General features: G+C 44.4%; 1 protein-coding gene across 2 annotated transcripts in view; it reads right to left on the reverse strand.

The window, feature by feature from the left end:
- The window catches only part of LOC144762250 (exportin-5-like), a 1,106,737-nt gene that overhangs the window by 952,163 nt on the left and 130,638 nt on the right, over nt 1-23,936 (reverse strand). Inside the window, exon 1 of one of the 2 annotated variants that reach the window (XM_078647392.1) lies at nt 21,218-21,460. The exons of the other annotated variant lie outside the window; for it this stretch is intronic. Coding sequence (XP_078503518.1) covers nt 21,218-21,340 — 123 coding nt within the window. The 5' untranslated portion in view covers nt 21,341-21,460. Of the gene's footprint in view, nt 1-21,217; nt 21,461-23,936 lie in introns of those variants that run through there. 2 annotated transcript variants of the gene reach the window in all.

The following is a 23,936-nucleotide window of genomic DNA, read 5'->3' on the forward strand; positions in this document are numbered from 1 at the left end:
GAAGTAATGTCTGATAAGTATTCTGCCATAAGTTCCAAAAACACATTCATAAATTTAACGGTACATTTAGGTGAATTTAACTCTTCCTCCGTATTAACAGAAGATACATCCACAATAGAAAAAACCACCCCTTTTTCCACTCCAGAATCTTCTTCTGCTAGGCCTATATTCTTTACAGCAGACACATTCTTGTATCTAGAATTAAAATTCTTCTGAGGTTCAACAACCCTTCTCCTATCGTCTCTACACGCAATAGCAAAATGTCCCACTCTGCCACATTTACTACACTCCTTCCCTATGGCTGGACAAAACTTAAATGAAGCCACATGATTGTTACTTCCACATCTAAAGCAAACAATATTTTTAGAATCTTTAGAAACTTGTTGAAATGCTTTAGATGGTATTTATTTGACAAAGTTGACTTCATCAATACTTTTACTACTATCGCCCTTCGCATTAACATCCTCAATAGTTTTCCTCCATTTATCTGATTGTTCAAAAGTTTTAGCAGCAGATATGGTGTCATTAAGATTAGGATTTCCTAAAATCCACAATTGTTCTTGCGTTTTTTTGTTTCTTACATTAACAATAATTTGATCTTTTATCATCTCATCGGCCAGATTACCAAAATTACATGAAATTACCAAAGTCCTGAGAGCAGTTAAAAAATCATCAAAATTTTCATTCTCTCTCTGAGCTCTAGTATAAAATTTATATCTATTAAGGGCAATGCTAGAAGTTGGTTTGAAACGTGTTTCCATGCGCATAAGTGCTTCGTCAAATGTACCATAGTCCCCACTAGCTAATGGTAAAGTTCGAAAAATCGCTTGTCCCTCAGAACCTAGACAATGCAACAAAATACTCTTCTTTCTTTCATTACCCATCCTTTCCCGGCCATTGCTTTTAAATAAATTAAAAACTCTTCTTTCCAACGAGACCAGGGAATGGGAGGATCACCCTTAGCTTGCAAAAATTTAGTGGGTGGATCAAACTGCATATTGTTAGAAAGTAGACAAAGCAAATATATATATATATATATATATATATATATATATATAAATATAAATAAAGTTATTTAAAATAAGCTTGAAACTTTAAATGTTGTCCAGTGTGCATAAAAATACTCAAAATGTATTCTTGAGTGTATCCACGATGAAAAAATATTATAGTCGTCTTGTTCTCAAATTGTTCATTAAACAGTGACAAAGTACCTTAAATGCGCAGCTGTGCGCATCAGCGAGGAAATGAATAATCCTTCGTTACGTTTCACCCCTCGTTACACCTCCGGGAACGGTAAATAGCTTGCTTGTTATTGTGACGCGTTGCCAGGGTGATTCAAAATGGCCGCCGTACTGGTCATCACGTCGGCGTAAACGTGGAACAGCGTGATGACGACAGGTACTAGTTTCTTTCCTTCGTGATGTCGCTGATCAAGATGTCATGAAGCTCATGAACTTGCTCGTGAGCTTGCAACTGAAGTGCGACTTATGAACACGAACCAGAAACGATAATAGTTTTAAGAAGTGCCTTTTCCAAAATGTTTTACCAGCGGCAAAAGACGAAAATGCCAGTTTTTGACTGTCGGTGCGATCGTAGACGCCAGCAGCAGATGGCAAATGCAGTTCTCGATGACAAGGTACAACGAACATGTACTTCAAAGTTGAATTTAAATTTCAAAATGTTTCAAAATGGTATTAAAGCCATGCCAAGAAGGTATAAAGATGGAATACATAAGTAAGAATCCTCTCCAACGCAATCAAAATATATTTCAATAAAAACGAATCCAAAATAATGAAGAGGAAAAAAAAATCCATAAAATTAGGTTGAATCCCAAAATTGTACCGCACCTGTGCTCAGAGAAGTAGCAGGTACATGCCCTTGTCGCCACAAATTGTTGTATTCCAATAAAGGTAAATAGAATAAATCCAAAAATAGGTGTTTATTAAGTAGAGCACAGTACAGATGTTCATAGCAGAAGCTCCCAACCAGAATGCTTCAACAGCCCCATTCTAAATGATGTAACACAACAGTAAGGCATGAGCCATAGATTAAAAAACGCACAAAGGACTAAAAGGAAAACACAATTAAATGGGAAACATAGAATATAACACTTCCCTTGTCCACCTTCAGCCCTCATCCCCTCCAACCCCCCCTCACCTCTGCCCCTCCCGCTTTTTTTTGATACTTTTTATTATTCACATCTTCCATATTTTGATGGGCTTATTTCCCATATGTATCATTTTGAAATCTTATCAGGCGGAGACTTATATGTTGTTTATATACATTGATGCTAGGTATGTCCCCTGTCTTATTGACCTTCTCGTCTCTAAAATGTAAAGCGCTCTGATACCCCTGGGTCCAGCTAGCGCTATATAAAACCTCTAAAATAAATAAATAAATAAAATAAATAGTAGGATCCGCAAGTCCATTGCAAGGACTCTGGTTCTCTGAAACCACTGAATGGATTTACATAAAATCACAAAAAGCATGCTTGGTGGACCAAAATGTAGCTTCCTGCTAAGTCTGGTGTAATTCCATTCAGCAGTTCAGGGTGGGCATTTTTAGGGCTTACGGTGGGTATGGATTTTTGGGTGGAAGGCTAATTTGGTCTTTTTTGGGTGGATAAGAGTTTTTGGGTTGCAAGAGAATTTTGAGGGTGGGTGTGAATTTTTGGGTAGTAGGGGTAATTTTAGGGTTTAGAGTGGGTATGTGTTTTTGTGTTGCAAGAGTAATTTTAGGGTGGGTATGGGATTGTGGGATTATAAAGATATATGTACACACAAGTAATGATTCTGGTCAAATACGCAGACAGTGACAGAGCCGCTTTGCTGGTAAAGATTGATGATTTAAATAACGACAACAGCAAAATTTAAACCCCAGAGATGGTGGGGCAAACTCACCAGTGTTATGCCTCTTTATTCGCAGAACACATCTCCAGCCAGTCGCGGCTCTGGTGGGTTTCCGTAGATGGGATGAAATTGGGATTTCTGTGTAGGGAGACATAATGCGGGGGTCCACATTCAAGTCCTTTCAGCAGCTTCAGGCTGATTTTGGCCTCCATAAAATGCAATTTCACAGATATTTGCAACTGAGACATGCTATATACCCTTTGATATGGGGCCTCTCAAGTCTCTGGGAGTTCCACCCGTTAGACGGCTAGTTGCTCTAGTTGCCCACAAGATTCGTCAAATCTATAAAACACTAACCACACACTCCACAACCACTATACACCGGACTCGGGCGGCGTGGAAGCAGATGTGCCCACATTCACGGATGACGACTGGGCAGAAGCACTGGCTAGCCCCCGGTACTCTGCGGTCTCCAAACGATATCGACTGATCCAGTTCAAATATCTTCACAGGATTTACTTTACACGTTTACGCCTTTACAAGATGGGGCTATTCAGTCCCCTATGTGCCTCCGTTGTGATTCGTAGGAGGGGTAGTTTCTCCATACTGTGTGGACCTGTGCGGCACTGCAACGTTTCTGGTCAGGCATACGACCTGCTTGGGGCAGGTGGTGGCATGGTGCATTCCGGCAGATCCTCGATTGATACTCCTACACAGTACCGAGGACATTGCTGGGGGGGGGGGGGGGGAACAGATATAAAAGGCATTTATTGTTTTAGGGCTTGCACTAGCTAAACGTGACATTGCACAACACTGGAAGGCAACACTCCCACCTAGTATAGGTACCTGGAAGAAAGCAATGGATAGGTGTCTGTCCGCGGAAGTTGCAGTATTTCAGGCTCTGGGTGTCCGCAAAAACACAAGAAGATCTGAGCCAGATGGGCCACGTACCGTGGCATTGACCCGTCACTTCTAGAGTCAGTGGCTTCGCCAGATCCAATTGATAGGTTTGTTGTGAGCAATTCACCGATATAGGATAATGGTGTTGTGTAGAAGTAATGAAGCAAGTTTACACTACGTCTGTATAATGATGTATAAATGATGTATGGTGCGGGGGAGGGGGTTTAGGGTCTGCTGTTCTGCAAACTTCATTGGGGATGATATACAGAGCCTTGCTAGTGTATATTGTATCTATATATGCTTCGATGTTCGCTGGGCTTCGCCCATATGGTACCTTGAAATCAATAACATTTATTGTTAAAAAAAAAAATTGAAACACCAGAAAACACCAGGAAAAACAGAGATGACATGTTAAGCCGACTGCATAATGTAGAAGAAGTAATTAAAAAATGCAAGGCATACAAATTCAACAGGGACAAAACTGATTATCAACAAGGGCAAGTCTTGACATTTGCCAGGAAATTTGATGCTATAAAGGCTTCCAAAAAACCAGATCCAACAACTAACATGGAAACCAGTACTAGCGCTGCTCTTCAATCGGCTTCATCTCTGTCTGTTCTTAGCTCTGTGCCCAAAAGAGAGTCTGACAATGAATTAACCCGAAAGACAACCGGGTTGGGGTTTACCAGATTTTCCCTGGCGCAAGAGGTAGATTGCCTGCGCCAGGATCGCAGATCCACCCTGCGAACCCAGGGAGCGATTACAAAAGGCGCAAAGAAATAACAAACAACGCCGGGAAAGACGGCAATGCTGCAGCAAGCGGCAAGCCAAGCAACAAAAAACCCAATACCAACAGAAGATGGAATCGCAAACGAGGGCGTCACTTGGTAACATGGAGTCACAATCAGTCATCAATCTTACCAACATGTCTTTGAACGAAGCTGAACTACAAGTTCTGTCATTAGGTTGGTCGTATAGTCTAGCCAGTAATTTTAACTATGCACAGACCCGTATTGATTTGTACAAATATACTAGGAAGTTGAAATTGCGAAAGTTCCATTTATTTTTTTTTATTTTATTTTTTTTATTTTAAAGATTTTTTATTTGCATCAAATGGATACACAAAATAAGCCAGAAATACAATTTTACACTAATTGCAGTAAACAAGCATTAAGCAATGCATAGGCCAAAGCCAGTAAAGAAGTCATACATACATAAATTTTTCAGAAAAAAAGGCCGAAGAAAAGGACCCCAAAAAAAAAAAAAGGGAAACATGGCAAAACACAATTATTAAGGCATAAATGAACCCCAGATTCTAGCAATTTTTCGTTCAGCCTGTAGACCCCTTGAAGCAGCAATAGCAGTCTCCATATTAAATGTTTCCTTAACTAGGCTCCACCATTCCAGAGCTATTGGTGGGTTTTTTTGAATCCAGGCTCTAGCAATAGTTAATCTTGCGCATGTGATTAAAATATTCAACAAATCTCTGAATGCGTGATTACCCCAACTGATGCCCACCAACACATCAATAGATGAAAATGAAATGGGTTGATCAAGTCTATCAGCAATCACCTTAATTATTCCATCCCAATACTCACTAAGGCTTGGGCAAGAAAAAAACATGTGGAGAATATCAGCGCCACTCAGGTCACATTTAGGGCATTTCGTGCGATCACAATAATTATTATTCATTGTCCATTTAAGGATTCTCTCAGGAGTATGGTATAATTGACAAACAGTTTTAAACATTTGCAGTTTAAGACTAGAAGATTGAACAGATAAGTTTAAGCTTTTAAGAGATGTACTAATTAGATCAGTTGGTACAGTCGAAGCCAGTTTTCCATTCCATTTCTCTGTTAAGTTTATGACATCGCTAATCCTGAAGTCAGAGAAAAGCTTATATCCTAAGCTAATCATGGATTTATCTACATCTCTATAAATACAATCCCATATCTCGGAATCTAATACCATAGTAAGTTCTAGTTTCTTCACCAAATAGTCTTTAATCTGATAACATTTAAACATTGCCAGTTCTGATAAATTATAACAGTGTTTCATTTTATCAAATGCCATAAATCCCTGATGGTCATATAAATCTCCCAAGAATCTGATACCAGAATCTAAAAGTACTCGGCAAGTTGGATCATGAAAAATTAAAGGAAAGCCAGGATTACCCCATAAGGGTGTTTTGAAATGTATGAGAGAAGTATTACATTTAACCATAATACTAACAGTATCACGTATGGTCTTAAATTTAACCCTTTTGAAGTAGTTAGGGTCATTCAGCCTGTAAAGAAACATATTAGCATCCGGTCCTAGTAGAAACCTATGAAAATACAAACATTTATCAGTGACTGTCAAACTACGTAGCCGAATCAGAAACGCTGACCAATAATAAAGTTTGAAGTCCGGAAGCGCCAATCCCCCTTGATTGAAAGGGAGTTTAAGTAATGATACTGCACGTCGGGCTTTTTTATATCCCCATACAAAGCTGCTAATAATACCCTCTAATCTAAGAAAATAAGAATTGTTAACCCGTAAGGGAATTGCTCGAAACAAATATAAGAACTTAGGCAAAATTTTCATTTTAATTAAATTTATTCGACCAATCATACTAATTGGTAATTTATGCCACTTCTTAAACTGCATAGCGGTCTCTTTTAATAAAGGTTCGTAGTTTAAAGCTATGATAGAGTCAATATCAGAAGAGATTTTGACGCCTAGATATGTTGCAGCGCAACACATTCCAGGGATAGGGGCAGGTGATTGATAATTCATAACAACTTGAGTTTTAGTAGTATTAAGTCTATAGCCAGAAACAGATCCAAATATACCTGCTTCTATTATAATGCCTTTCATGGTTTGAGATACATCTGAGGAAAAAACTGCAACGTCGTCCGCGTATACAGTAATATCTAGTTTATTTAAGCCATTAAAAAAAGGACAAATTAAAGCCTGGCGTTGAAGTGCAATTAAAAAGGGTTCCATCCCTAAAGCGAAAAGCAGGGGTGATAAAGGGCACCCCTGTCTTGTACCCCTTTTAATTGGAAACATCATAGAGCATTTCCCCATATACGCGATCTTACCCATGGGATTATCGTATATCGATTGAATCCATCGTAAAAATTGACCATTGATGCCAAATGCCTGTAAAGCTGCCCACAAAAAACCCCACCCCACCCGGTCAAATGCTTTTTCTGCATCTAATAAGATCATACCGAGTGGGGCAGGCTTAGTCCGTGCAGCATCAAAGGCAGATATGGCCATATTAATATGCGCTGTAGTATCTCGCTTTGGAATAAAACCATGTTGTTGGGGAGAAACAAGCTGGGACATGAGTGGCGCAAGCCTAGTAGCCAGTATTTTGGCAAAGATTTTAGCATCACTATTGATAAGTGAAATTGGCCTATATGATCCTCTCTCTTGGGGTACTTTGCCTTTTTAAAAAAAAAAAAAAATTTGTGTTAAATTCCAAGATCTGGGTGCTTGTTGCCCTTTACCTATAGCACAAATCACATCAGTAAATAATGGTATCAATTCCTCCGCACAGTGTTTATAAAGTTCCAGAGGAATACAATCTTCACCTACAGCTTTACCCATTGCTAAAGACTTGATAGCATCCCTAATTTCTACTGCTGTAATATCGGCCGCTAATTGAACAGATTGTTCCGACTTTAAATTTTTAGCTTTGTTTAGGTTTATATAAGTGTTGATGCTATCATCTGAGATAGCAGTTTCTGGTGTATATAGAACTTGGTAGAAGGAAGCAAATTGTTGTAATATCGATTTTGAATCACAAAATAATTGATTATTATCCCCTTTAATTTCTTTAACCATATTCTGAGATCTATCTTCAGCAACTTTGTAAGCCAGTAATTTACCAACTTTATCCCCATTTTCATACTGATCTAATTGATATTTCTTTAATTTGCTAATACTCTTACCCCTGAGAAGATCTTTTAATGCGGCTTTAAGTTCAATTAGTTTAAAGTTTAGTATATCTAAGTTCAAAACCCCGTTAGAAATTGCATCGGATATTTGAAGTTCAATATCACGAATTTCAATAAGCCTTCCTTTATTTAATTTTCGACGTTCTTTATTTTGTCGCCAAATGTATTGTTGGGTAAATCCACGTATACTAGCTTTGCAAGAATCCCATACTATCCAGGGTGAGCTAGATTGTATGTTAATATCAATAAATTCTTTTATATGTTCTTTAAGTTGAGTTACAAACAGCGTGTCAGAAAACAAGTATCGTGGGAATGAGAAAAGACGAGGGGAAGACTCTGCAGTTGCTAGTTCAAATGTTAAAGAGATCGGGTTATGGTCCGAGGTTACCCTTGGGTATATAACCATTGAACAACTACCAAAAATAAAGTCTGAAGCCCAAATCATATCTATGCGTGAGCAAACCTTATGCGCAGCAGAGTAAAATGTATAGCCAGCTACTTTGGGATTTAAACATCTCCATACATCTTTTAGGAGATGAATAGCAGCTAAATCCAAAATTGCAGCTCTAGTTTTCCTCATTCTCTGAAAGGGATTTTTCCTGGTAATGTCCAAGTTATAGTTCATTATACAATTAAAATCACCCAACACAATATATTCCCCCTCCCATGCAAGTAATTCCATGTTAATCTGATCAAAAATTATAGGCTCGTCTTGATTTGATGCATAAACTCCACATATTGTATATTTTCGATTTTCTAGCTTTATCTGTGCTATTGCCCATCTACCAGCTTTATCAGTTAATGTCTTAAGTATCTCACATTTTAATCCTTTATGTTTTAAAATCGCTACCCCCCGAATTGAAGCATTAAAGTCAGTGCAAACTAAAATATCATATCCTAGTTGTTTAAGCAAGTGTTTATCTTTATAAGCAATATGAGTTTCAGTAAGAACCACAATTTTAGGGTTATACATCTTAAGCTCCTCGTATACAAGGCGCCGCTTTATTTTATTATTTAAACCTGACACGTTCCAGGTTAAGCACTTTATTTGATGCATTTCAAATTTAGTATATCGCTATCTATATGACCTCTATAATAAATCATAACAGCAATATAATTCCTCTTAGTTTTTTTTAAGTTTTTGTGTCCTTTGTGTCCTTTGATGCATTTTTTTCCCCAAAACATATCTTCCCCTTGCCCACCCCACACTCTACCCCTACCTCCCCCAACCCCATAGTTACCTGCAGGTCCCCCCCTTAATTCGGCTGCCGCTATAATGGCAGCCAACAAGCGGATTTAGCCGCCTGTAGGATTCGGGCATTCAAAAATAGTCAAAAGAAAACCGTGTTTAAAGTTATCAGTAACTAATGTGTCTATTCCCACCTAGTCATCTAATTAGACCAGTCAAAGAAGAAACTGAAATATTAACAGCAAAGCAAGACAGTAGGACAATAGGAAGAACATAACATTAGTCAATATCCACTTCATTTTTCCAGTCTCCACTTTGCAATAGCAGATTCAACCTCATTCTCTTCCAGAAAAAAGTAAGAGCGACCATTCCTGAATACTTTCAGTTTTGCTGGTTCTTGCAAAAAAGCTTGGTAACCCATCTCCTTAATTGGATCAATAAATTGTTTCAGTTTCCAGCGTCGTTCCAAAGAAAGTTTACTTAAATCAGATCGAACAAAAAATATAACGGAGTCAATAGTAACTGGAGTATTTGGCCGAGCTTTTATTGATATGGCTTGTCGGAGCAGATAATTGCCAAGACAGATCAGGATTGGGCGAGGAAATTTACCACTCTTATCCCTTTGCAATAAGGGAAGCCGATGGGCGCGTTGGATCTGAGAGTCCCAATCCCAATCTGATAGATCAGGAAAAGCCTTCTGAAACAATCGGACAATAAATGCCCTAGGGTCGGCTCCCTCGACTCCCTCCGCTATGCCAAAAACGCGTAGGTTCTGTCTCCGTTGTCTGTTTTCTAAATCTTCAAGTTTAGCTTGCATCTGAAGAAGTTGAGCAGTATGTTTATTCACAGCAATCTCTGAGCGGTGTGATTTTTCCTCTGTTAGAACCACCCTCTGCTGTAATTCCTCCACCTCTTGGGTTACAGCTCCCAATTTACACGACAGCTCTTGCAAAGAAGCCTGAGTTTTATTGCTGTCTTCCCGCATCTGTTGATAATGAATCTTGGCTTCTTGTTTCTGCTCGTTAAGTAACTGTAATATCGTCTGAAATGAAGCGGACACCTCCCCTTGAAGGGTCCAATCTGCTGATAGTATAGACGATTGAGCCGGTCCTTCAGAATTATTCTCTTTAGTTGATTCTATCACTGGAGCCGGTACATAACCCCCTTTTGTTGATCTTACTATGCTTATTGTATCCTCTGCTGAGGTATTATTGTTAGATGAGAGTATAGTAGTATCGCTCATAGGTATTATCGATATTAAGGAAGGCAATTGCAGGCTTGTTAGTGGAGAAGAGGGAGACTCTTCTAGTGGTTTGTTGCCAGAGCCAAGGCCAGATAGTTCCTGTCCTTCCGTTGTAGCCGCCTCAGCCTCTACAATCTGACCTGCAGTAGATGTTACATTTGGTCGCTGGCTAGAACCCATCGAACCGGGCGCGTCAGTCATTGCTACAGAGGCATTAACATCATTGGTTATCATACCTAAATCAGTTGGGCTGTTACCTGATAATCTCATTGCCATTGATTTAACACCGCCCTTAGCTTGCACCCACTGTCTGATAGGGCTGTTTTCTGCAATAGCTTTCATAGTGTTTGGTTTAGGTTTGCTAATAGTCTTTTTGGCTTTATTCTTAGTTTTGCCTCTAAGTTTTTTGAAATTAATAGTTTTATCTTTAATCAATCCTGAAGACGAGTTATTCCCATGTTCGTAAAGGTCAAGATACTCCTCATCTGTTTCAATACTCTCTGCATTGTCGACGCCTTCAGCCCCTAGCGCTCCTATTTCTACAGAGTTAACATTTAAATCAGTAGGCAGGTTGATAGGCAGCGCTTGATTAGTTAGTACTTTTTCCATACTGAGAGAGTCAGGATGTGGGGGGGCTGTGCTGGTATCAGTATGTTGATTAGTCAGAACAGAAGAACCAGTATTAGCCTCAACCGTGAGAACTGTAGCAATGCTGGAGACTGTATGCACATAGACTCGAGCATCACTGGCTGAGCACCCACATTTGAGAACATTGTATCAGCTTTTACACTACCCACAATTTCCCCCAGTTTCTCTTGCCTACCAGGGAATTGTTTGTTCACATCCAGCGTAGAAGTCAATGGGTTGTTAACAGGCCCCCCCAGAGAGACTGGATTGCTGGAGTTAGAAGTCATTAAGAGCTGCGTTGGCGTTTGTCTCCCCGCTCCTGCTGTAGTCCGAGTATTCCTTGCTGGAGGTTTCGGTGCCATCACTGAGCACTCTATCTCCGTCGACGTAGAGGAGAACTGCCGATAGATCCGCAGGACAAACCAACCAATCGCCGACCAACCCCTCGTGGTCTCAAGGGTCAGACGCGGTAATCGAGCGGAGTGCAGCAAGCTCCGTACTCGGCTCTTAATCAGCCGTAGTTTCAGCATTCAGCAGTGCTCCACTGTTTTCCATTTATTAAACAAGCATTTACAATGCAACGGTCTCGCCTTTGCAAAAGTTAGAGCTATTTGCATTGTAAATGACAAAATTGTTATTTATGTGTTGGTTTTGAAAATAGATAAATAAATGGCAGTGTCATTTACAATGCCAATAGCTTCATCTCTCGCAAATGCAAGACCTTTTTTCATTTGGAGCCACATACACACAGAGCCACACACACACAGAGCCACACACACAGACACACACAGAGCGCCTCACACACACACAGCGCCACATACACACACACACAGCGCCACACACACACACACACACACAGCGCCACACACACACACACACACACAGCGCCACACACACAGCGCCACACACACACACACACAGCGCCACACACACACACACACAGCGCCACACACACACACACACAGCGCCACACACACAGCGCCACACACACACACACAGCGCCACACACACACACACAGCGCCACACACACACACACAGCGCCACACAGCGCCACACACACAGCGCCACACACACACACACAGCGCCACACACACACACACAGCGCCACACACACAGCGCCACACACACACAGCGCCACACACACACAGCGCCACACACACACAGCGCCACACAAACACAGCGCCACACAAACACAGCGCCACACACACACAGCGCCACACACACACAGCGCCACACACACACAGCGCCACACACACACACAGCGTCAGACACACACATACACAGCGCCACACACAGCGCCACACACACACACACACACAGCGCCACACACACACAGCGCCACATACAGCCACACACACACAGCCACACACATACACAGCCACACACACAGAGCGCCACACATGCATAAACAGAGCCACACATGCATAAACAGAGCCACTCACGCATAAACAGAGCCACTCACGCATAAACAGAGCCACTCACGCATAAACAGAGCCACACATACACAGAGCCACACACACACATACACAGAGCCACACACACACACACACAGCACCACACACACACACACAGCGCCACACACACACACAGCGCCACACACACACACAGCGCCACACACACACACAGGGCCACACACACACACACACACACAGCGCCACACACACACACACACACACAGCGCCACACACACACACACAGCGCCACACACACACACACAGCGCCACACACACACACACAGCGCCACACACACACACACAGCGCCACACACACACACACAGCGCCACACACACACAGCGCCACACACACACAGCGCCACACACACACAGCGCCACACACACACACAGCGCCACACACACACAGCGCCACACACACACACACACAGCGCCACACACACACACAGCGCCACACACACACAGCGGCAGACACACACACACACAGCGCCACACACACACAGCGCCACACACACACAGCGCCACACACACACAGCGCCACATACAGCCACACACACACAGCCACACACACACACACACATACACAGCCACACACACAGAGCGCCACACATGCATAAACAGAGCCACTCACGCATAAACAGAGCCACTCACGCATAAACAGAGCCACTCACGCATAAACAGAGCCACTCACGCATAAACAGAGCCACACACACAGAGCCACACACACATACACAGAGCCACACACACACATACACAGAGCCACACACACACATACACAGAGCCACACACACACATACACAGCGCCACACACACACATACACAGCGCCACACACACACAGCGCCACACACACACAGCGCCACACACACACACAGCGCCACACACACACACAGCGCCACACACACACACAGCGCCACACACACACACAGCGCCACACACACACACAGCGCCACACACACACACACACACAGCGCCACACACACACACACACAGCGCCACACACACACACAGCGCCACACACACACACAGCGCCACACACACACACAGCGCCACACACACACACAGCGCCACACACACACACACACAGCGCCACACACACACACAGCGCCACACACACACACACACAGCGCCACACACACACACACAGCGCCACACACACACAGCGTCAGACACACACAGCGTCAGACACACACACACACAGCGCCACACACACACACACAGCGCCACACACACACACACAGCGCCACATACAGCCACACACACACAGCCACACACACACACACACACAGCCACACACACACACACACACACATACACAGCGCCACACATGCATAAACAGAGCCACTCACGCATAAACAGAGCCACTCACGCATAAACAGAGCCACTCACGCATAAACAGAGCCACTCACGCATAAACAGAGCCACTCACGCATAAACAGAGCCACTCACGCATAAACAGAGCCACTCATACACAGAGCCACACATACACAGAGCCACACATACACAGAGCCACACACAGCCACACACAGCCACACACACATACACAGAGCCACACACACACATACACAGAGCCACACACACACATACACAGAGCCACACACACACATACACAGAGCCACACACACATACACAGAGCCACACACACATACACAGAGCCACACACACATACACAGAGCCACACACACATACACATACACAGAGCCACACACACATACACAGAACCACACACAAATACACAGAGCCACACACAAATACAGAGCCACACACACACATACACAGAGCCCCAGAGCATAATTCCAAGAGCCAGCAAAGGCTCGAAGCATAGGAACATGTTACACAGTATTCCCTTTTCATGGCTGCCTGCCCCCTCCTTCCTTCTGCCCCCTCCCTCCTCTCTGCAGCATGTTCTGCTCTTTGAATCAATGATCAGTTGAGATTTCCAAAGCTGGTCAGTCAGCATTCAGGCAGTCATTCCCCAGTTTAGGCCGATCACCTACTTACCTACTCATTGCCCGAGTTGTCTAACCTCGTTTCCACAATCATAAAGAATCTAGAATTATGCGGTTAGGCTTCATTGTAACCTTTGACATTGGTAGTCACACTGCAAGCGTAACGGGAAATATATACTGCTACATACTACAGGGGCATTTACACACCTACATTTCCTGGCTGTGGAGGTTACATCATCTAGTAATTCCAGTGTGTACACATGTATGGTTACATTCCACAGTCATTCCCTTGTATTAAGACATCTGGGACGGTACTTTCAGGGCATCCGGGCGTCTACAGCATCAATGCTTTGGCAGGAAGCCATCTAGGCTTACATTCCCTTTGTAGGCATGCGCTAGTTACATTCCCTTCACAGACAGGCCTCTTGGCACTGTCCCCCGTGAGGACAGACGTCTAAAGTTACACCCCCTTGGTAGGGAGCATCCCTGGTTACATTCTCTGGATATCCCGGAATCCTCCGCTACCCTCCTGGGGTATTGTGGTCCCTACACTGAAGGAGACCCCGAGCCCTTTATAAGTCTGGGGCTGAGATCCCACAGGGTCACCTTGGAGGGGACAAGGTGTCGACCACCTTCTGCATATTTGCGACTCTGTGAATAGCGATCCCGTTGATGTTTTGGGGGGAGGGGTGAAGACTTGGAACATATGAGAGTGGGGCTGGGGTGTCAAAGGAAGAGCACACGCTTCAGTGGGAGAAAGCTTGTGCCAGATTCGGAAGTGGGCGTGACCGGGTCACTGGCGAGAGGCGTCCACTGCAGGGTAAGAGGGGGCTGTACTCCCTTTAGCAGTGAGAGGGGGGCACAAATTAGTCAGTACATGTGAAGGCAAAGGTGTAAATTAGGACCATCAGACTTCAATCAATCAGCGTCTGACAACGGGAGGGGGTGCTATCCGGGACATATGTCTGGATGGAGAGAGATAATCCTCGAGAAGGCCGGACAGCGAACAGTGAAGGCAAGCTATACAGCACCCCCTACTGCCCTGCAGAATGGACCAGCCGCAACGCCTAGTTGCGACTGCAGAGACCGTGGGAACGAAACACACCCCGCGCTCACCAACTGAAATCATAAACACACTCCGCGCTCACCAAGTGAAATCATAAACACACTCCGCGCTCTCCAAGTGAAATACGCAGCATTTTCAGAGAGCGGTAAAACTGTCTTGCGAGCCCAACTCTCCCCGCACGAGGCAGGAGTTTACAAGGGAAGTCGTCACCCCAGGCAAGCCGTGTATGTGTGAGTGAGGGGGTGAGTGAGGGGGCCAGGGGGCGTCTGGGGGCCAGGGGGCGTCTGGGGCGAGAGGGTGTGTGAGGGTGAGTGGGTGTGTGAGGGTGGGTGAGAGGGCGGGTGAGGGTGAGAGGGCAGGTGAGGGTGGGTGAGAGGGTGAGGGTGAGGCAAAAATTGACCACTCAGTCATCACCTGTAATGTACTTTATTCCTAAGGTACACAAGGATTCTCAAGAGCCCCCTGGCAGACCCATCATCTCTGTACAAAAAAGCCTAATGGAAAATACATCCAAATATGTGGACTCCTTTCTTCAGGAACATGTAAGGGCACTGCCCTCTTTTATCCAGGACACTGGTGATTTCCTGAGGAAATTAAAGGAGGTGGTATGGCATGATTATTTTCGGTTAATTACTTTGGATGTCACATCCATTAATACTTGCATACACCATCAGGACGGTATTAAGGTGATTGATCACTACCTTGGTCCTAGGCACATACAGTTGCACAATCATAACAAGATGTTGATATCTATGTGTGGAAAATGACAATGTATATGTACATAAGCGGCGTTTGTGTTCACCATACCCCTCGCTGTAAGCAGAACGAATACCGCGAAGCATTGCCCGCATCATCTCGCCAGTACAGGCCCATGCACGCACGTATACGACAGCCATTTTAGGCACCAAGGCCTCTCTGCCCACTCCTGATAGCCAGCGTCTCTCTCTCCCCCTCACTCCCCAGCCTCGCAAGCATCCCAGACAGCCCCCGGTCTCTCATGCATAGGCCATAAAACCCTCTCCCTCTGCGCAACCCCGCTCTAAAAGTGACACCCCTGCCTAACCGACACCCCCCTGCATTCTTCCCAGGAACACCCTTCCCCTCTTCTGATGACCCCCCCGGCTACACCTGGCCTCCCGACCCGGTCCCAAGTCATAAAACCAAGCCTCATGGATGTACCCCCCTGGCCCTGCATAGCAAAGCGTGATACACCAACCGAAGTGCCCGATCTTATCGCCTACCCAACCTTAGATCTGACCACCCCCTCTTGCCCTCGTGTCCTGTTGGAATGTCCGCCTGTAAGATTACAATCACATGTTACATTTGGGAGGGGAAATGACATCCGAACGACTGGTATGGGAATAGGCCTGAAGCTGAGATTCCAAACATGCCTTTTCGTACTTCAAAGTGCCTTTATTGCAGTAAGGAATGTTTGTACATCATAAACCTGTGTATAAAAGACAAAGCCTCAAAGAAACTTGTTAGAGCACCTCTTGAAGACATTGTGCGTGTGTCCGAAATGACAGGCTCTCCTCATGAGAAATAAAACTCTGTTCTTGCACTCCCGCTTCCAGCGCCCGTCTCTTTATTTGGTAACTGGTCAAAATGGGAACTAAGAGGCGTCGTGTGCCAGCAGCCTGGGCATCGGTTGTAAATTGGGCTGTTTTTCCTCATATGATCTCTACATGTCTCAATAACAACTTTTTCATGTTCATGAATCAAGTGTTCCAAAAGGTTCAAGGTGTTGCCGTGGGTGTCTGCTTTTCCCCCCAGCTATGCCTGTTTGCATATGGGGCTGTGGGAGGAGCAGGTTCTCCATAGTTACTTGTTGGGAGTTTTGCTAATCGCATGGTTCATTGGTATAGATATATTGATGATATATTTCTGATTTGGAAGGGTTCTAAACAGCAGGCTCTTAATTTTATCAGCGTGATCAATACCAACACCCTCAACTTACATTTTACAGGCAACATAAGCAATGAAAATAATAGGTTTCCTAAATGTTGAGGTTTTCATCTGCAATAACAAACTTGAGACCAGACTTTAGGAAGCCCACGGCAGGTAACACTGTGCTGCATGCTGCTAGTCACCATCCGGGACACCTGATACGCAGCATTCCCTTCGGAGAAATGTTGCGTATCCGGCGCATCTGCAGCACACAAAATGAATGCAAGACAGCCCAGTGTGCCAGCAGAGACATGTTTATGGCCAGGGGTTACACTGCTGAAATGGTTGACATAGCCAATGGTTGATCTCCAGATCAGTTGCCCTATCTGATACAAATTTTAAGGTTGCTGATACAGCTGGTCAGGACAGTACACCCACAAGATTAATACTGACCTATAACAGGCAGCACCAAGCCCTGCGTAAGATCTTTAAGAACAATTGGAGCTTGGTGCGCAATGACCAAGTCATTGGCGATTTGATGTCAGTTACTCCTAACATCACGTTCAGGAAAGCCAGGTCCATGAGTGACACCTTGGTTAAATGCAGCCCAAAAGTGGTTGTTTCCAAGTCTTGGCTCAAATCCAGAAGAGGATTTGTTAAGTGTGTCGCCTGCAAGGCTTGCAGACAAGGTATCAGCAAAACATCTAATAGAGTCCCTTTTCATGATGCCCCAGTCGCTATCTCCAAGCAAGACCGAATTTGCGGTCTATGTGCTGGAGTGCCCTTGTGGTCTGCCATATGTTGGTAGTACCAAGTTGCAGGTCCACAAGAGGATACTTTAGCACATTAGAGCGATTTGTGGCATTGACGCTTCCTACCTGTGGCTCGCCACTTTAAAGAGTCTCATGATAACAATCCTGATCTATTGAGATTCTTTGTGATTGATTCTGTCCAGCCGCTCTGAAGAGGGGGCAATCGTGAAGCTCTTCTTCGTGCACTGGAAATAAAATACATTTTAGAACTAGACACTGAGACACCTTATGGTCTGAATGCTAGTGAAGATGTCTTTACATGCCTGTAATGAAGCCAGTTCGCATTTTTTGTACACTAAGTACATGATATTCTAATTGGTTCATCCTCCGCTTGTATATATTCAACATTTTTATCTGTTTTCTAAAATATTTCTTAGGGTATACTTTTTCAGCACTTTATCGCACTAGCACTTTAGAATTTTAACACAGAGGTCCAATATGGTACCCACTTGGGCATGTTTGTTGTTATCTGTTTTCTGCACCAGCACTTTTGTCTCCTTGAAGCTTTATATTCTCTTTATGGCAATTTTTTAATAGAAACTTTTTAAGATGTAAAGTTTTTATGTACATTCTAATTGCCCTATATATTTTATACATGTTTCAATCAGTTGAAGCATTATTCAGCAAATTTTGAATATCAACTAGATTGGTCGTATTGAGAATTTTAGTCTTGGTATGTGTAACAGTTAATATTTTTTTCTTTTTTTTTAATGTGGGGAGCCGTCACCCACTTGGGTTTTATTGCATTTCAATCATGTTTTAAGCAAGGTTTAAATAGCAGGTATTTTGACGAATTTTAAATTCACTGATTTTACTGTTTCTAAACGCATTTAATATTCATTATGTAATGTTTATTTTTAGCGTTTAATTTATGTCAACAGTGCTGGTATTTCTTTAAATCAGGCACTTACCCACTACGTTTGAATGTTTCCTCCATGTTTATTGTCATGTGCCTTATGCTAATCACTTTTTTACGCACATAGCGCTTTAGATAATGTATACTCCTCCACAAGCGTCATGTGATTAAGGCCTCCTGACGGCCGAAACTCGTCATGGCGGACACGAAGGGCATCTAATTAATAAATTAAACTTCGCACTGAGTACTGTGGCTGTTTTCGTCTGCTTGAGCTGGAGAACAGACTGGACACCCTCTCAGCTCTAGTCGAAACCAGAACTGTCCCACACACAAGTTTCAACTTCTTAGTATTGCATCAAGAACACGATTGGGCTTCTCATCCTGCACAGTCTCTCCTCCTGCAAAGTCAGGTGCACTCTTTGCCTCTCTGAGTAGGCAGGCAAGTTTTTAGGCGGTGAGCAAACACACAGCTCCTCCACACAGCTGTGCAGAATTCAGGTGATGTCCCCTAACTTCTGAGACACTGACAGGAACACTTCCTTCGTCGTACTTGGAAATATAAAAGTGGTGTGGATCTACTTTTATACTCATTTAACAGACAGGAGATGTAGATCCACTATCTAAGGTCCTGAGGTGGATCCCTTTTAAATGTCAATTGTGACGGAAAAGCAAACACAGCCTTTAGGCAAGGTGATGTTGTTCAAAGCAAGCAGTGATGATAACCGGCTCCAAGCAGGCATATCCAAAACAAGGATGCAATGACATTTGAGATCTCTGCATCTAGGGGTCATTAGCCTTCCACAAGTGGTTATTGGGTACAGACAAAAATGCAGGCCCCATCTAGAAACTCCACCACATGGCTCTGCTCTCAGGAAATCTAATCAGCAATCCCTTGCTAAATGATATTCATAGAATTTCTACGGATAGCATTTTCTCAATTTTTCCTCACTTCAGTGTCCAATCACAGAAATGCAGGCAACAGACTTTTACTGTCAACGGAAGCTGCGTAAACCCCGCCATCTTCTGCCACAGTAAATAAGGGCCATACAAAATGGATCCCACTGGTCACTGAAATCATGTTCACTCTACACATATTATCTTGCTATACCAAATTCACCATACATCCACTATGCACACTTTACACGTGACTTGTCAGCGCTAGAGTTGGGATGTCAAATCCAAATGGAATTCTACACTAGTGAGCAAGAAGTAGGCTGCACTCCTCTGAGCCAGATTTAAAAAAAGGCTTTGTCCAGAACTACCCCCAGAAATCAGTATGCCGTCTCCACGCTTGTGTCAACAACTCACAATATAGACAAAAGCCCCATGTCACCACCTAGCTAACCCTTGGTGCGCACTCCTCGTCACAAACAGATTTTGGTCCATGGCTTTATCATGTGCCATGCATGGCCTTAGACCTCGTCATAGAAGTACGATGTCTGGGCCAAAAGGAAAATCAGGATACCAAGTACCATCCAATGCCATCAAGCAGTCAGAAAAGGGTTAGACACCTATGACATGCAGCACAAATCGCCCTCCCAAAAGATGATATGAGACACACCGCCGTTGCTTTGAACACTGCTTCTTGATCACCCCCAGAACATGTAACATAAATATCACCAATAAAAATATGAACAAAGGGAATATGAAACCCCTGTGATATCTACTACCTCTTCCTATCCGTGTGGTGATTGGACAGATTCAGCCACACTGATGAAAGAAGATTCTGGACTCCATATGATTTGACTATATAGGTCTACCCTTGAGAGGTAAATGGAAGTGTCTAACTCTCCACAGTTGGGTGAAAAGACGGGCTTGTCTTCCTATGAGGTGAAATGCGTGGAAAGATTTGGGAGGGGCAAATACATTGGTATGGTCCCACTTTAAGGTGAAATGAGAGGTTCAGCCTTCAAACTAGAACTGACGTCTAGTCTCTCCTATGATCTAAATGGATAGGTTTGATCCAAAACTCTCTGGGTCATGGGAGATGTACGATTGGTATATCGGTTCTAAATAAGGGTAATGATACCTCGTGTGATGAACATTAGTGTGCTTGCTGCGCCTACAAAAAGTAAAGCTGATAGATTTGAACCTCCTGTGAGGTGAATGTCTCGTAGAGTTGACAACATATGCTCAATCGATAATGCCCCCCTTCTGCTGCAGCCGTTTGGCTCAGCTCTTTTGAAAATCTGTGACGGGAGCGTGAGTCTCGGAGATGTGGCCTGCATGGGCCTGACCCTCCACTACCGGTTAGGAAAACGGTCAAGTAGGCCGGGCCCCCCAGTAACACAACGCTCGCACACACCTCCCCTCAACCGGCCACACACAATCAGGATGATAACGTTCTACATGGGCGCGCGCTAACTCCGTGAGCGCGCTCGTCAGCGACGCACTGAGCAGCGGCTCGAGCTCTTCCCTGACTCGGCTGCGGCGCCTCACCTGCAGGGCCTCACTCCGATGCTGCTGGCTAGAATCTGGATCCATTATGACTTTCACCGCCCGCACAAGCTTCCTGCAGTGGATTCTCACTTGCTCCTCCGAGGTAGCTGTGGAGGACGACATCTTGCTAGCTGGTCACGGAGGCACCGGCAGTCCAGGAGGCGAAGACAGCACCGGTTCACGGGTCCAACAAGGGAGCCCTGGACGAAAGTGAGGCCTGGAGCGCAAAGGGGGCGGGGCAAGAAAAAAAAACATGTGCAGCCTCTCAGTGCGCTGGCGTACAAAGAAGACACTCTATTGCGCACGCGCTTTAAAAAAATGTGAACGTTTGCTGACGAGAGCGAGTGATCGAGTGATAGATACTCCCGACCGTTTTGAGCACGCGCTTTATAAAGTGTGATGGTTACCCAGTAAAGCGTCAGCAATAACGGGAAAGGTATTCGTATTTTTTTAAGTGTATCCTTGAGACATCCAACCCTGTGTTATTAAAACATAAAGTAAAGAACTAAACATAACCACCCCCCCCCCCCCAACCACCGAAGGGAATTTAGATCAGTTCTCTTTATCCGTTAATCTATTCAACTGCTATTCACACCTTGACCTCCCACGCTACACTGTAGTGCATTGTTCAGTCGGTCAGCCCATTTCAGGCATTGATTCTTTTGTCCATCATTCTTAAAAATAAATCCACTCAAGTGCTGGAGTTGATGCCTCAATACTCTACCAATGTTTTTAGGTCTCGCCTGTCAATGCGCATGCGCATTGAGCAGAGCGAGACTATAGGGCTTTAAACAAAGTTTACCTAACTGCGGCGATTTGGTGCTGTGCCCGTGGCTTTTAGGTCAATGCGCTTGCGCATTGACCTAAAATGCGCGTGCACATCACCAAATCGCCGTCTGTTCCCTCAGCCGCATTCCTCCCACACCTTTTGAAGTGAAGCTTAGCTTCACTTCAAAGGCCCCGGCTGCTTCACACCCACATGCCGCTCTACCCGCTTCGCCCCCTCCCCTGCCCGCCGTGTCGCATTTCTCCTCCCCCTCCCCTTCTCTGCCTTCTCTCCGTCTTTTTTTTTTTTTTACCCGCTCCGCCCCCTCCCCTGCCCGCCGTGTCGCATTTCTCCTCCCCCCTCCCCACAGCAATGCCCTCCGCCGTCTCTCGTGTTTCTTTTGACTCGTTTTCGTTAGGGTTGGTGCTGTCTTTTCCTGCTGCTTCACACCACCTTTTGCAACAATACTTGTGTCTTGATTTGGGATTTTATCTTTTTACACCGAGTTGCAATAGGTTCGTGGTGAATTCACATGTTATATTGTTCAGCACAGTGGATTATTATTATTCCAATCTGTAAAGTTGAAAAACAACCCCCAGTAAGAAACGTGAAACTGTAACTCGGATCAAGAACTGCATCTCCGTCATTACCGCATGCGTTCATGCTTCACCGTGTCACTGATTAAGGTAAATCAGCAGTTAGCTGTATCTTTGAATTTGGAGCAAAATGTCATTGGCAAACCTCTATTTTTTTTATTAGACTGCATCATCTAAAGAGCTCCTATGCAGAGCGAATAATCATGTTATGCCGCCTCTCCCGATACTAATTTACTGGAAGTTTCTACTAGACAGCTTTGACTATCTATCCCAGCTGATACAATGTCAATCAGAAAAGTGACCGAGTCACGGATTTTAATCATAACTATTTTTATAACCCTTTTAACAAGACACGGTTTTATGGGTGTTGTATATCTATCTTTCCTCTATTTCCATGCTCTATCATGGTTCTTACCTGTGTCACTCATTCCAGAATGTAGATGGCTCTGCCTCCTACTAGTGTTCTAGGTGGTGACAGTTTGTGCCTGGCCAGCTTGTGTTGAGGTTGCTCTATGCTGTCTTCCTGCAATAAACCTATTGTGGTACATCTGTGGTCTCCAGCTATTTACTACAATTTTGGCGACGTTTATATGCTGGCCAGTACCTTTGAAGACCTCATCTTGATGCCAGATTCCTTCAACTCAACATTTCATATAAAAAAATAGGAGATTAAATTCCTGCTGCTTCACACCCTCATCGTCTACACACACACCTACAAGCATTCCTCCAAGTTGTCTCTCTCTTCAATCATGTGTGTTGTATCCTGCACGAGCGCCGCGTCAGCTGTGACCCCGCTCTGTGCATGTGGACGCTGTGAATGTCCCTGCGTGTGCGCTCCACTCGTGTCTTTCTATGCAGGCTGCCTTCTGCTGTGTGCATGCGTCTGCTGTACTCGCAGACTGTATGGGTGCCTATTTGTGACTATGCCCGCAGGCGTGCGCCATGTTTTGTATACTCTAAGTGTGTGTTCTCTAAAGGAATGCATTTACTGTTGTAGGCACAGTTTGTGTGTACATTCACTTCGTCATCTGCTATGTAGGTATACCTTATGCACGCTGTGTGCGTGAGCCTTCTGCGATTGCCGTACGTGTAGCCTCCTGTGTGTGTTTGCGCCGTCTGCTCTGTCTGTCTCACCCTCACCCTCACTCACCCTCAACCCCTCACCCTCACCCTCACTCACCCTCAACCCCTCACCCTCACTCACCCTCAACCCCTCACCCTCACTCACCCTCACCCTCCCTCAACCCCTCACCCTCACTCACCCTCAACCTCACTCACCCTCACTCACCCTCACCCTCACTCACCCTCAAACCCTCACCCTCACTCCCTCACCCTCACTCACCCTCAACCCCTCACC

Source organism: Lissotriton helveticus, chromosome 6, assembly GCF_964261635.1.
Source record: "Lissotriton helveticus chromosome 6, aLisHel1.1, whole genome shotgun sequence".
In the NCBI taxonomy this organism is placed as follows: Eukaryota; Metazoa; Chordata; class Amphibia; order Caudata; family Salamandridae; genus Lissotriton; species Lissotriton helveticus.